Source organism: Hippopotamus amphibius, chromosome 2 (genome assembly GCF_030028045.1).
Source record: "Hippopotamus amphibius kiboko isolate mHipAmp2 chromosome 2, mHipAmp2.hap2, whole genome shotgun sequence".
Classification (NCBI taxonomy): Eukaryota; Metazoa; Chordata; class Mammalia; order Artiodactyla; family Hippopotamidae; genus Hippopotamus; species Hippopotamus amphibius.
In genome coordinates, this window is record NC_080187.1 from 20,412,175 (window position 1) to 20,425,614 (window position 13,440).

General features: G+C 48.2%; 1 protein-coding gene across 1 annotated transcript in view; it reads left to right on the forward strand.

Annotated features, from left to right (window-relative positions):
* The first annotated feature begins 8,190 nt into the window (after nt 1-8,190).
* The window catches only part of WHRN (whirlin), a 92,293-nt gene continuing 87,043 nt past the window's right edge, over nt 8,191-13,440 (forward strand). Inside the window, exon 1 of the mRNA XM_057722391.1 lies at nt 8,191-8,808. Coding sequence (XP_057578374.1) covers nt 8,191-8,808 — 618 coding nt within the window. The remainder of the gene's footprint in view (nt 8,809-13,440) is intronic.

Consider the following 13,440-nt stretch of genomic DNA (forward strand, 5'->3'; position numbering starts at 1 on the left):
AAAATCGCCGAGCTCAGCATTCCACGTCCAGCATGATTCGCCTCTGCCCACCCCTCTCTAGCCAAACCTCTGGCCACACGCTTGCTGAATCCAACTATGCAGAACTTCCTTGCAGTTCCCTGAACAATTGGCACTCTTCCCCGCCTCCGTGTCTTTGTTTATGCTCTTCCTTCTTCCTAGAGTGTCCTTCCCAGCATGTCTACTTGGTGACCCTTTCTTCATCCTCCCAGTGACACCCTTCAGATGTCCCCTCTTTCAGGAAGCCTTCCTGACTTCACCTGGAAGAATCGGGGCTTCCTCTTCTGCACACTTGTCACACTTGGTCCATTTTCTATGTGACGGCCACATCCTAAGGTAACCCCCACAGCGAATCACACCCTTTAATAATCCTCTGTCAGTGTGGGCAGAACCAGTGACTTGCTTCTAACCAATAGTATATGGCAAAAGTGATAGGGTGTCACTCCCTTGATTAGATTACTTTTTAGGACAAAGATGATGTAATGGCACTCCTAATTACCTGACATTGTAGAACACTCTGTCTTAGTAGACAGCAGAGAGAGACTCCCTTGCTAGCTTTGAAGATGTCAGCTGCCATGTGTGGGCCACATGGCATCTAGAATCAGACAGCAGCCCCCAGCCAATAGTCAGCAAAAAAGGTGGGGCCTTCAGTCACACTGTCACAAAAGATAAACTCTGCCACCAACTGAATGAGTGTGGAAGTGAATCCTTCCCTAATGAAGCCTTCAAATGAGAACACAGCCCTGCCAACATCTTGACTGCAGTCTTTCGAGATACTGAGCAGAGGGGAACCAGCTAAACCATGCCCAGACTCCTGACACATGGAAACTATGAGCTAAAAAAACATGTATTGTTTAAGCTTCCAAGTTTGTTATAATTTGTTACACAGCAATAGATAACTAATACACTCTATTACAACACATGGCCCCTATTAGTCTTTATATATTCTTCCCAAGTAGATGGGGGCCATGAAAACAAGGACTAGAGTTCAGCTCTTTCAGCCCCACACAGTGCCTGGCACATACTAGGCACCCGATACATGTTTGTTGAATGAATGAATGAGTATGGTCTTTAAGGCTCCACTTGGTTTTTAAAAAAATCACTAAAATTCTGGGATGTTGGAACTCCATAGAAGGTCAATGAGAATATCAAATTTCCAAGGAATAAAGAAGAACGCAGAGAGAGAGCATTCTTCTGTAACAGTTATAGATTCTTTGACACAATTTGCCAAGCAGTTGGGCACACTGGGCCCTGTAAATGTAATAATGATGTCTGCCAAGTGTCTTTGAAGACGGTCAAAGGCAAAGGCAAAAATCACAAAACCTGCTGAAAGGCAGCTAGGACCATTAGCTGCTATTTGAAACCCGGAGGCAAAGAGACATTAAGAGCCTCAAACCAGTCAGAGAAGAGTCATCAGTCAGCCATGGAGCCAGAGACAGAATTCTAAATCTAAATCTGCTCTGAACCCCCAGAAACTCTTCATGCCTCCCCCTTGTCCTTGTCTCCCCCAACCCCTTCTCCTCTTCTGCCCTAGAAACAAACACACAATTCTTAGAGCTAGAAAAGCCTACAGATCCCTGCCTCCAAGCCCCTCATCATACAGATGGGAAGACGGAGGCACGGAGAGAAAGGACTTGGCCAACAATATACAGATGATCTCGAGGACAGCATTCTTTTTCAGAATCCCCGGAAGACGAAAGTTAAAAATAAAAACACACAAAGCAAAAAGTCTCCTTGAGGAGCATTGAGGAAATGAGGCAATTAACCAGAAATTCAAAGCACCTGGCTATTAAGAAACAAAAAGTTTTACGAGATCAATACAGATAAGGCAAGCTAAGGAGTTATTTTCCCAAAGCAATTCTCATCGCAGCCCAGAGCTGCTGTGGTCCCAGGCACTGCGCTACCTGCTTTACATGAATTATCTTCACTAGCCTTCCAACTATTCCTTTTTTTATAGCTCTTTTTATAGCTCTTTTTTTTTTTTTTTTTAATAAATGAAGAAACTGAGGCTCGGAGAGGTGATGCGATTCCTCCAGAGTTACATAAGCAGGAATTATTTAACCAAATCTGTATGCAGTACTGATCCTTGCTGTGATACCGCCTTTGCTGTGATGCCGAAAGAAGGTGCAGAGAAGGGGATGCCAGCTGGGGAGACTTGTCTGGGACCCTTACACCAGGACTCATCTCGCTCCCCTCCAGCCACCCTTTAGTACATTTGGTGCACACAACACGACAGCTCCCGACTGTCTGCTCCAGGAGGGCAGGAACCATGGTGGTATTTTTCCTGCTGGATCCCCAGATGGATTGTCTGGCAGAACAGAGAAGGTGCTAAGGAAATTTTGAATGATGAATGAATGGACAGAGTGAAGGCATGAATGCATGCCCCAGTTAACCACGCGGGTGTGTGCATGGTAAAGATGTTTTCGCTAGGGGCGTCTCTAATCTGAACCAAGCTGATGTGTGGAGTGAGTGTCCCCATGCAACCAATATATAATCCTCTAATTACAGAAGCTCTTCCAGACTTCCTAGCAATCGGATTACACACAGCACTCCTGATAAGGTCACTTCCACTGCTCTGCCTCTTTCCAGCCCTCAGATCAGCTTCCTGCCATTTATTATTGCCACTGTAGTGTGCTGTTTCCCCAAAGCTGTGTGAGAGAAGTCAGCCTCAGTCCCATCTGTCTTAATACAAAGTACAGTGAAGGCATGTAGTGGACTCTCATGGTGGGCAGTTAACAGCACAGACTTTGGGGTTTCCACTGCATAGTCCAGACACAGTTTCCTCATCTGTTATGTGGGGATAATAATAATATCCATTTCATAGGATCTGCTGTGAGGATTAAAAGAAATGATGCCCATAAAGGGCTTAGCTCTCTGGAAGCACTCAGTAAATTTTCCTTTTAGCTACAGATGAGAAAGCCTGGGACAGACACCTCTAACTGCCACTGTGACTGTGGGCAAGACAATGACCTTCTCCAGTCTTGACTGTCCTATCTGTAACCAAGGTTGGGAGAGGGAGAGAACTAAGGATGCATTCAACAGTAATTACCGAGCACCTACTATGTGCTTGCCCTGGAGTTAAGCACCAGACACAGAGGTAAGGAGCTATGGTCCTGTTCTTGAGAGCCTCCCATGAGGTAAGAGCTTTAACCAAGACAGATGCCAAGCCTTTTGAAAGTGCTTGGTACGTGCCAGGCAGGGCAATAAGCATTTTGCATACCGGAGTTCAATCAATATTCATTATAAAACTGATGGCAGTGCCACTGTCCCCATTTTATAGATAAGGGCACTCAGCTGCAAAAGCCCTCCATGACTTGGCCAAGGTCACAGAGGTAAAAAATACCAGAGGTGAGTTTTGAACCTGGAGATCAACTCTGTGCTCTAACGCGTTTCCAGCACAAACATCACATGATTCTCCGTTACCATGAGACAGGCTCTTTGGCGACAGTACCCAGGCTAAGATAAATACCTGTATCGCTCTTCTTTTCCTGATGCTTTTGTGCTTCTTCTTTTCTCTCCTCTCTCTTATCTCCCTGCACTTCCACCAATATTGTCTGCACTATCTACCAGCCATAGAGGTGAACACATCCCTTTTCTCTGCAGATACCAACCCCACTGACATTGCAGGGAAGAGACAGGCTGTGGTCCTGGAGCAGAAGTGATAACTCCAGTTGCTAACCTCCTTTCTTTACAGATCCCAGGGCCGGGAGACGCTCCCTAGGACACCCTACACCAGATGGCTTTGAGTGCCCTCCTCCTGTGCCCAGCCTGTGAGCCCTGGGGGGCCCCCAATCCTCTTCATCTCCATCTCTCTCAATGATATCTTTTTTTATTAACCCCCTGCTCATTCTCTCCACCATAGAATGTCAGCTTACCAACCAGGAACCATTAATGTGTGGCTTGGTTTTTCACCTCTGACATTTCCAGCCCAACTTGCAAGAAATGTGGTCTTCATACCATTCCCATCGGGGACCTTTTAGCGTCTTTGAACCGAACATTTGAGAGGTTGCACAGCACAGTGATTGAGTAAGAACTCTGGAGCCAGATGGCTTGGGTTCAAATCCCAACTCTTTCATTAGCTATCTCTGTAACCTTGGGGATAGTAATGTCCCTATGTCTCAGTTTTCTGTCTGTTTTACCTGAATGATGATAGCGGTGGTGGTGGTATCTCTCTTTAGAGAATAATTGGGAGACTGAGTGCGTCAAAATGTTTATAAGTGTTTCAAACAGTGTCTGGTACTCCATAAACATTCGCTGTATTTTTCTATATGTCCCATGGGAAATGCTAAAATGAAATTAATCTCTATTGCCTTCTAAGGATACATCCCAGTAGATAAGAGGTAAGGGGAGAAGCTCTAAATGACTATGAAATAGAAAAAGGCTTTTAAAAATTACCATATTAAAGAGGAGAAATGAACAACATTTGGTCACCCTATGCGTTGCATCATGCTTTCACTTACTGCACAAGACGTGGTATTTACAGCTGCCCTCTGGAGAGACAGGGAAGGTTTGGAAATTTCATTTTACAGAAAAGCTGGGAAGCCATTTGTCATGGGTCACTCAACTAGTAAAGAGGCATTCTGAGGTTGGAATAATGGTTTTCTTCCCAATATCCAGAGTGCAGTTTGATGTTGTCTCTTGGTTAAAACAAACACACGAGAAATAAACAACCAAAAATCCACCTCAACACAAAGCACTTCTGAGTTGAATACAATTCATTCTTCTTCCCTCTGTCTTTCAACTACGCCAGCGTGTCCAAGTTTCCAGGAACATCCACAGGAGAAAGGCATTAGTTTGCCAGAGTCGGGGAACAATAATGGACTGTTAAAAGTGGCTTTGGTGAAGACAGCCAAGGGAAGTCTGCAGTGGACACAGAAGAATTCTATTTTCCTTCTGAAGAGGGCAGTATGCAACCAAGGTCAGGTCTGCTCTCCTACTCAGGGTCTCCTTCCAGGTCTTGAAGGCTGGAGGCAGTGTAGCCTTCAGGAGCCCAGGCATCTTGGGTTTCCATAGAGCTTATTTCTGAATGACAAACACATCTTCAGACATGAAATGGGATTCTTGAGGTTTGAACACAGTTACACACTGCCTCGCATCCAAGAGTACACAGTGCAAACTGATATGAAGGAGGTTATGCAAGATGGCTAGAAGAAACCCCAATGAGTTCTTTTTCCATGTTCTTGCACTTGTCTGCCCCTCAAATAGGCCTCTATGACATTAAACAATAGCACAGCATCCCAGATGGTCTCTGATGTTTGCAGAAGAAACGGTTTCTTTTTCTACTAATACGTGTGTGCAACAGTAGTTTCTGCTGCCTAAAGGAAAATACCTTCTTGCAAATATCCTCTGCACAGAAATAAAATGTTGGGAATGGGGATCTTAGCTCCTGGGATGCATTTATCAAGCCAATCACTGTAATTATAATTAGAACACAAACTAAGTGAAAGCTTAGCATGAAATACATTTGCAGAAAACCTGAACTGCATACAATTAAGTCTTGCTTGGTGGCATTTTGAGGTTTGCCATTATAATATTTTGGGGGTGAGGGAGATTGATTTTTTTCTTAAATACCTTTGGCTAGTTACATCAAAGGCTTCGTGGCAGTTGAGAAGGAGAAAGAAAGATACACAGTAACTGCTGTAACACTTAGAGCTGTCAGATGGACATCCAAGGTAGCTTAACTGGCTGTTTAAGACACCCTCTCCAATATGTTCATTGGGCATTAATTTAATCAATCTTTGTTTTAGGGAAATGAAGAAGAGAATCAACAATTCGGGGAGGATACTATATCTTCAATTCCTAGGCTCAGCTCTGGGAATGCACTAAGCTAACACGGTTGAAAATCCCCCTGTGGTTCCCCATTGCCCAGAAAAGAAAATCCATTCCCTTCATTCAGGTGTCACCTCTTTGATTGATAAAGTCCTTATGTTCTTCTCCCCTAAACCTGGGCTCTCTCAGCTGTCACAACCAATTAAAAATTGGTTAAAACCATACTGGTTTTACCATACTGGTTTTTAACTTTATTTATGTGGTCTTTCTCCCCTGCTAGACTGTAACTTCCCTAAGGTAAGAGACTTCATTTTTAAATTGGGGACTCCAGCACTCAGCACAAGATCCAGGACAGAACAGGTGATTGGAAAATGGTGAATGCGGAGTGATCAAATAAGTAAATGAATGAATGAATGCTCCATCCTTCTGGGTCCAGCTCAAACCTACTCCTTCTTGTGACACCCCATCTCTCCCTCTCCCAGATAGAAGTCAGATGGTTCTAGAATGGCAATTTCAGAATACTTTTAGGGAAAATATGTCTTTCTGTAGAAGATAGGAGAGACAGTCCAGGTTGGAGGGGATGTGTGTGAGGGGTGTGTGTGTGTGTCTGTGTGTGTGTGTGTTGGGGTCACGCACAGGCTTCCCTTAGTTTGTATGGGGGGGTGCGAAGGCAGGGATGAGAGACTCTGAACCAGCCTTGGAGTATCTTTGTCTTGGGATGGGAAGGCATAGAATACTTTTTTCCCAACCCACTTCATACACATTTTTTAAAAAAATGTTTATTCTGAGATAATTGTAGATTCACATGCAGTTGTAAGGAATAATACACAGATATCCCATGTACCCTTCACCCAGTTTCCTCCAGTGTTGACAAGATCATAGCCCTGATTCTGACATTGATACAATCCACCCACCTTATTCCAGTATCTCCCGTTTTCTATTTTATATGCATACGTGTCTGTGTTGTGTCCACTTTATATTTGTGAAAACGTTTTTCCCACCTACCGGAGATCGGGCAGGGGTCCAGTCTGATCTAGTCCTGCACTGGAGTCGGCTCCCGCAGACACCAGTATACGCTTGAATAGTCAGGTCTCTTGCACACAGTAGGTGCCGAACAAGCGTCCACAGAAACACATGAACTTGAATCGCAGTGTGTGCAAAAAGGGACCGCGAGGTTTTAAGCTAGAAAACTGAGCCCGAAGCATTTAGTATTTTAGGGCAAAAAGTTGGTTATTCTCCCCCCTGTTGTGAATTAGCTAGCTGGCTAATTGCCCCAAAGCGAGCCTGATGAACAGGCTTCGATCGCGGAAGAGCAGTTTTGGAGGTCCACCCCGCAGCCCGCGGCTGGGAAAGCTGGGGAGCCTCGCATTGCCCCTGGAGCGCCTCCCACCCACCCCTACCCCAACTTTCACCCCTTTCTTCCCTGGGGCTGGACTGTTTCACCCCGTCTCCAGGCAACCGCCAGGCGCGAAGCGGGACGTCATTTCCTGAAGAGCCAGCGGGGGGGAGGGGGCGGGAGAGGGGGAGGGGCAAGGGGGCGGGGCCAAGGCTGGGCTGGCGACAGCGACGGCGTCGGAACTCGCTGGAAGATCGGCCCCGGGCGGCTCAACAGTTCTCAAAGTGCGGGCTCGCGGCCGCGCGGCTCGGTCTGCGCGCGGGCGGTGCAGGGGCGCAGGGGTCCCCAGGCTACTGCATCCCGGGGCTGCCCCGGACATGCCCCGCACCCCCTGCCGGACGCCCGTGCGGCTCCACTGGCTGCGATTCGGGGGGCTCTGGGACTAGAGCGCCCCCACCCCAACTTATGACTTTGGGGTCCCCCAGCCCGAGAGGAACGGGCGGCCCGGCTGGGGGAGCCCCGGGCATGGTGTGACGGGGCGGTCGGCTTTGCTGCGCCCCCCCCCCCCCCCCGCCAGCCACCCGTCGACTCTGTGCCCTCCAGAATGTAGCTGCTCTCTCCGCGTCCCCCCGGACTCCAGCCGCAGTCTCCGCGACCTCCGGGCTCCAGCCGCCAACTCCTCGTCCCTCGGGACCCCGCCGCCGTCTCCGCCTGGCCGGGACTCCAGCCGCTGTCTCGGCGTCCTCTGGACTCCAGCCGCCGTCTCTGCGCCCCGCGGACTCCAGTTTCGCGACCCCCTCCGTCTTCGCGCGCCCCGCACTCTAGCATTGGTCTCCGCGATACCCCCAGGATTCAGGCACTGATTCCGTGCCCCGCAAGCCCAGACTCCAGCCGCCGTCTCCGCGTCTCCCCGGATCCAGCCCCTATCGCGGCGTCCCCCCAGCTCCCACACGCAGACTCCAGCTGTGGTCTCCGCGCTCCCGGGGATCCAGCTGTCGCACCAGTGCCGGCGAGTGCCGCGGCTGCCCCACCGCGCGCCCAGAGTCCGCCCGGGCCTCGGCGGGGAGATGAACGCGCAGCTGGACGGCCTCTCGGTGAGCTCGTCCTCCACCGGCTCGCTGGGCTCGGCGGCCGGGGCAGGCGGCGGCGGGGGCGCGGGGCTGCGACTGCTGTCTGCCAACGTGCGCCAGCTGCACCAGGCGCTGACCGCGCTGCTGAGCGAGGCGGAGCGGGAGCAGTTCACGCACTGCCTGAACGCCTACCACGCGCGCCGCAACGTCTTCGACCTGGTGCGCACCCTGCGCGTGCTGCTGGACAGCCCGGGCAAGCGGCGCCTGCTGCCCATGCTGCGGCTGGTCATCCCGCGCTCCGACCAGCTGCTCTTCGACCAATACACGGCCGAGGGCCTCTACCTGCCCGCCACCACCCCCTACAGGCAACCCGCCTGGGGCGGCCCCGACGGCGCGGGGCCCGGGGAGGTGCGCCTAGTGAGCCTGCGGCGCGCCAAGGCCCACGAGGGCTTGGGCTTCAGCATCCGCGGGGGCTCGGAGCATGGCGTGGGTATCTATGTGTCGCTGGTGGAGCCAGGCTCTCTGGCCGAGAAGGAAGGGCTGCGAGTCGGAGACCAGATTCTGCGTGTCAACGACAAATCCCTGGCCCGGGTGACCCACGCTGAGGCCGTCAAGGTAGGGCTCTGGTTTGGGGATGAGTATGGGGCAGAGTGGCGAAGCTCCTCATAGTGGGAGTAACTCCATGCTGTGTGTCCTCAGGCAAACCGCTTAACCTTTCTGGGTCCCGTTTTTCTTAAAAGTATTTCTTTAAAACAGAAACATCTAGTTTCTTGAGCAAATAGATGCCAGGCAGTTGGGATATAGGGATGGGCAAAACAGACATGGACCCTGCCTTCATGGGGCGTAAACGCTAGTGTGTGGGAGACAGGCATCATCAAATACTCGGGCGAATGTATGATTACAACGTGCAAAAAGGGCTGTGGATTCTTATGAGCATTAAAAGAGATAAGGTCTCTGCTTGGCATATGGTTAGTAATCAGGGGGTGACCTCCCCTTCTGCTGTTGTTATCCTCATTATTTTCTAAGCTTTTGCCCCTGAAAGAAAGTTTTGTTAGCTCCAGAGTGGTCCAAGGAGGCTGTTCCAGTGACCCACAGAGCTCTGGCCTGACCTTGCTGTTTATGAACCAGGCTGTGTATCCTGGGACATGTCACGCCCTCTTCTCCACTTGGACCATAAGTGTCTCTAACCTTGTTGGGAAGGAGGTGTCTGCTTGAGGGTCAGAAATAAATCCCCGCACCCCCTTGAGAGTAGTTGTACTTTTTGTATCTGTTCATTGAGAAAAATAACCTCATGACAGCTGGCTCTTAGGGATTTAATCATGCTGTTTAAAGAAACCTACGTGTTTGCTAATCTCATGCCCAGGGCTCTTGAAAATCAATTGGAGTATGAGATGGATAGTGTTTGGTTTATGTGTGGATTCAGGGATCCCTTGCAGGCGTACACACATACACCACCACCACCACCTTTGTGTGCAAAAAGTGAAGAGTTTTGGGGAAAAGGAACAGTGACACAATCTGCTTCTGCAGGGAAAATGCTTCCCAGGGGATTGGACCCACCTGTGACCCAGCTTCTCACCACCCCACCCCTCGCCCCTCATCCCCTCTATTCAAGGTGTTTTGGACTCCAGTGGAGGGCCTGCAGGCTGCTGGGAAATGCTTAGGCAGCAGAGGTCCCTGGGCTACTTCCTGTGTCTGCTAATGACCTGTGGCCGGGTGCTTCTTGAGCCCACTTCCTGACTGTTCACCTGGGGCAGGACCATCCTCTGACCTTGCCTTCTCTTATTTGCTACCTGACCTGTCTGCCCCTCAGGGAGGCCCCTGAGGATTTTGGAAACTTCTTTGCTGCTTCTGGGAAAAGGCTGATGGGTATATTGTTCAGGGGTGCAGGGGACAAAGCTCCTTGTGGGTTTCCAGGCACTCATCCTCCTCTCTGTCTCCCCCCACCCCAGTCAATCTCTTCCCGTTATCTGACGTTCCACGTATTTATAAATAAATAGTCCATTAGCCTTTGACCCTAAAAGGTCTGGAGTTCCCAGATGAAACATTTATACTTGAAAGATACTTGATCCAAATGGTCATTTATAAACGTGGATTCAATTTTAGTGGCAATTTAAAAGGACTCGGGTAGCTTAATCATCACCAGGCGATAGACTTGGGAAAGGCCTCCGGTAACCTGGACATTAAAAACACAGTCTCCCTTCAGTTCCCACCCCAGACTCAGCCATGCCTCTAAGGCTGGAGCTGCTCAGCCATGAGTTTCCGTTTGGCCCCCCTCATCCCATCTTGTTGATGGCGCTCCGCACCTTGTCCCTGAACCTCCCCGACTACACCAAGGTGCTGCTACCCCATGACTCAGAGCAGCACCAGGCCTAAGCTGCTGTGTTTACTCTTGTCACTTCCAGAGTCAGACCTGGACTCTCTTGGCATAGCTTTTGAAGCTTCCGAACTGTCCTTGCCGGAGGGAGGGGTTGAGAGGAGCAGAACTGCCCTTGGATGGGTGAGAGCCACTGCCAGGCGGGCAGCTCCTTGTCCCCGTTACTTTCCTTGCACCTGCCTCTCGAGTGAGCCTCTTCTGGCCAATGCCAGACACGGAACCAGCCTGGAACACGCCCCTTTGGACCCTTCAGAAGCAACAGGCAAACGAGTGCTGCTTTGTATCACCTTAACTCCAGGGAGAAAGGGGGACGGACTTTCCGTGGGTGGAATTTAAAACGGAGGAGGCGGAACCTCATCTTTGAGCCCTCGGGAGCGCCTGGGCTTGCAGGCTGGGCGGGAGTTTCAGGGACAGTTTAGAACACCTGCAGCTGTTGACACATTTCCACAAAAAATGAAGGGTGTTAAGTCCCTTAACTAAAAGCCCAAAGAGGCCCCCACTTCTCTTCTAGGTACAAACTACCCTTAACCAGGATTTCAGCACTTCCAGCTCCTCTTTATAAGCTACAGTGCAGGGATTTTAACTTCAGATCTTATTCAGATGACAGCAGTGTTTCTGCTTCTGTCTGTTTTCTGTTCCAGGATACCACGTTGCGTTTAGTAGGAGATGTGTTTTCTTTTTTCTTCTTCTTCAATTTATTTATTTATTTTTTGCTTCCTCCCACAATTTTATTGAAGTATAACTGGCAAGTAAAAATTGTATGTATCTAAGGTATACAATGGGCTATTCGATATACCTTTATACCACAAAATCATTACCACAATTAAGCTAATTCACATATCCATCACTACACATAGTGATTTTATTTTTGTGGTAAGAACACTTAAGATGTACTCTCTTAGCAAATTTTAAGAAAACATTTCAGAATTATTAACTATAGTCACCGTGCTGTGCATTAGATCCTCAGAACCTACTCATCTTGTAACTGGAAGTTTCTATTAATATCTCTCCTTTTTCCCCACCCCAAACCCTGGCAATCACCATTCTATTCTCTGCTTTCGTGAGTGCAATGTTTTTAGATTCCACTTATAAGTAAGATCATACAGTACTTGTCCTTCTGTGTCTGGTTTATTTTACTCGGTGTAATGTCCTCCAGGTTCATCTGTGTTGTCACAGATGGCAAGATTTCCTTTTTTTTAATGGCTGAATAATATTCCATTGTGTATGAATATATGCCACCTTTACTTTCTCCATTCATTTCTTGATAAACACTTAGGTTATTTCCATGTTTTGGCTATTGAGGAGATATGTTTTAGATCTTAAAATCTTTGTTTTTCTTCTTTAGGTAGAAAGGGGGAAAAGAGCCTATGAGCTTCTCAAAGAAGAGATTGTGTGTGTGTGTGAGTGTGTGTGTGTGTGTATCAAAAGAAAATTAAATTTTAGGAATCAAATTACTTAAGAGTTTATGAATCAGAGAGGGTCACCTCCTCTCAGTGAACAGATGAGGTTGAATATACAAGCGTTCTTCCACTTCTTTCTCTGACAAATCAAGTATCCACTGTTATGGCAAGTTCAGTGAGGAGTTTATCCTTGGTCTGGTGGGGCTTCCATCCCTCTCTTGAAGCCTGTTTGCTAAATCAACAGTGACAGGTGCAGATAAGGCAAACCATTTACTATCTGCAATTATGTTGAAACACTTAATTTTTGAAAAGTGTATCTTGAACGAACAGGAGCCAAGCTAATAATAATAATAAAAGTAGACCTTTCAAAGATTTTCAGCCAAAAATGCTTGATAAATTGGCCAAGAAGTCCACAGACTAGGGATGCTGCATTGGACTCTGATGCACATTTGCTGTGTGACCTTGGGCCAGTCACCGACCCTCTCTGGGTCCTAGGGTGGATGAGCCAGGGGCTGCCCAAGGTCCCTTCCAGCTCAGACAGTCTGTGATTTGCTCAGTATGTACTACACAGAAGGCATTTAGAATGTCTAATCTGGTGTTTTCTTGTTCTTTTAGAATTGGTTTCATTTAAGGCAGAGTAAAGGAAGTTGGCTGAGGATCGGGAGATAAGACTCTTGGCACTCTTGGGTAGCCTCCTACCAAATCAAGAAATTGATGGGTTACACACTGTACCGATGAGAACTTGACTGCTGTCCCTCAAGCCAAAAACACTAACCCTTGTGCCATTCCAGAGTCAATGTGAAAATGACAATAGGATTGTGGCACGCACAGCACCGCCCTGGGAGCATTCAAAACCAAATTCCCTCACCTGCTTGCTTTCTGAGTCTGTGACTCTTCGGGTAGCAGAACTCAGGGTATCCACGTGCTGCTGGGATGTGTGTGTATGGGTGTGTGTGTTTCATCTTGATAAACATTAAACAGCTTCATTACAGTCTCTGAATCCCCCAGGGTACATCTGAGGAGCATATTAGAATTTGAAACATTCCAGAAGTTTAAAACAGTGGCTGGCCCTTTCATTTAATTAGAGTTATCACACCCTCCCTTCCTTTGCATAATAACCTGGGAAGAATCTGTCTGTATTAATATAAGTTATTGTATTTGGTCTGGCACATTCTAAATGACACATTTGTCATTTTCGCTTTGTACATGGTTAGCTGAAGCCATTACAAATTATTACTGCTTCCAACTTTGGGTCTGAAACACAGCTCCTCCTTCCCCATCTCATTCCTGTCTTCCAATTTGGAAACCATGGGTAATGTGTTCGTGGGGACACACAGGCTTTCCTCTGGCTCTGCACTCACTCTTGGGTCCTCTGAGTCCTGCCAGCAATGACATGTTGAAAGCTCACTATTAATATAACCTTTATTGAATAGTTGTTTGGTTTCTGGATCCAGAGTGTGATGCAGTACCTTG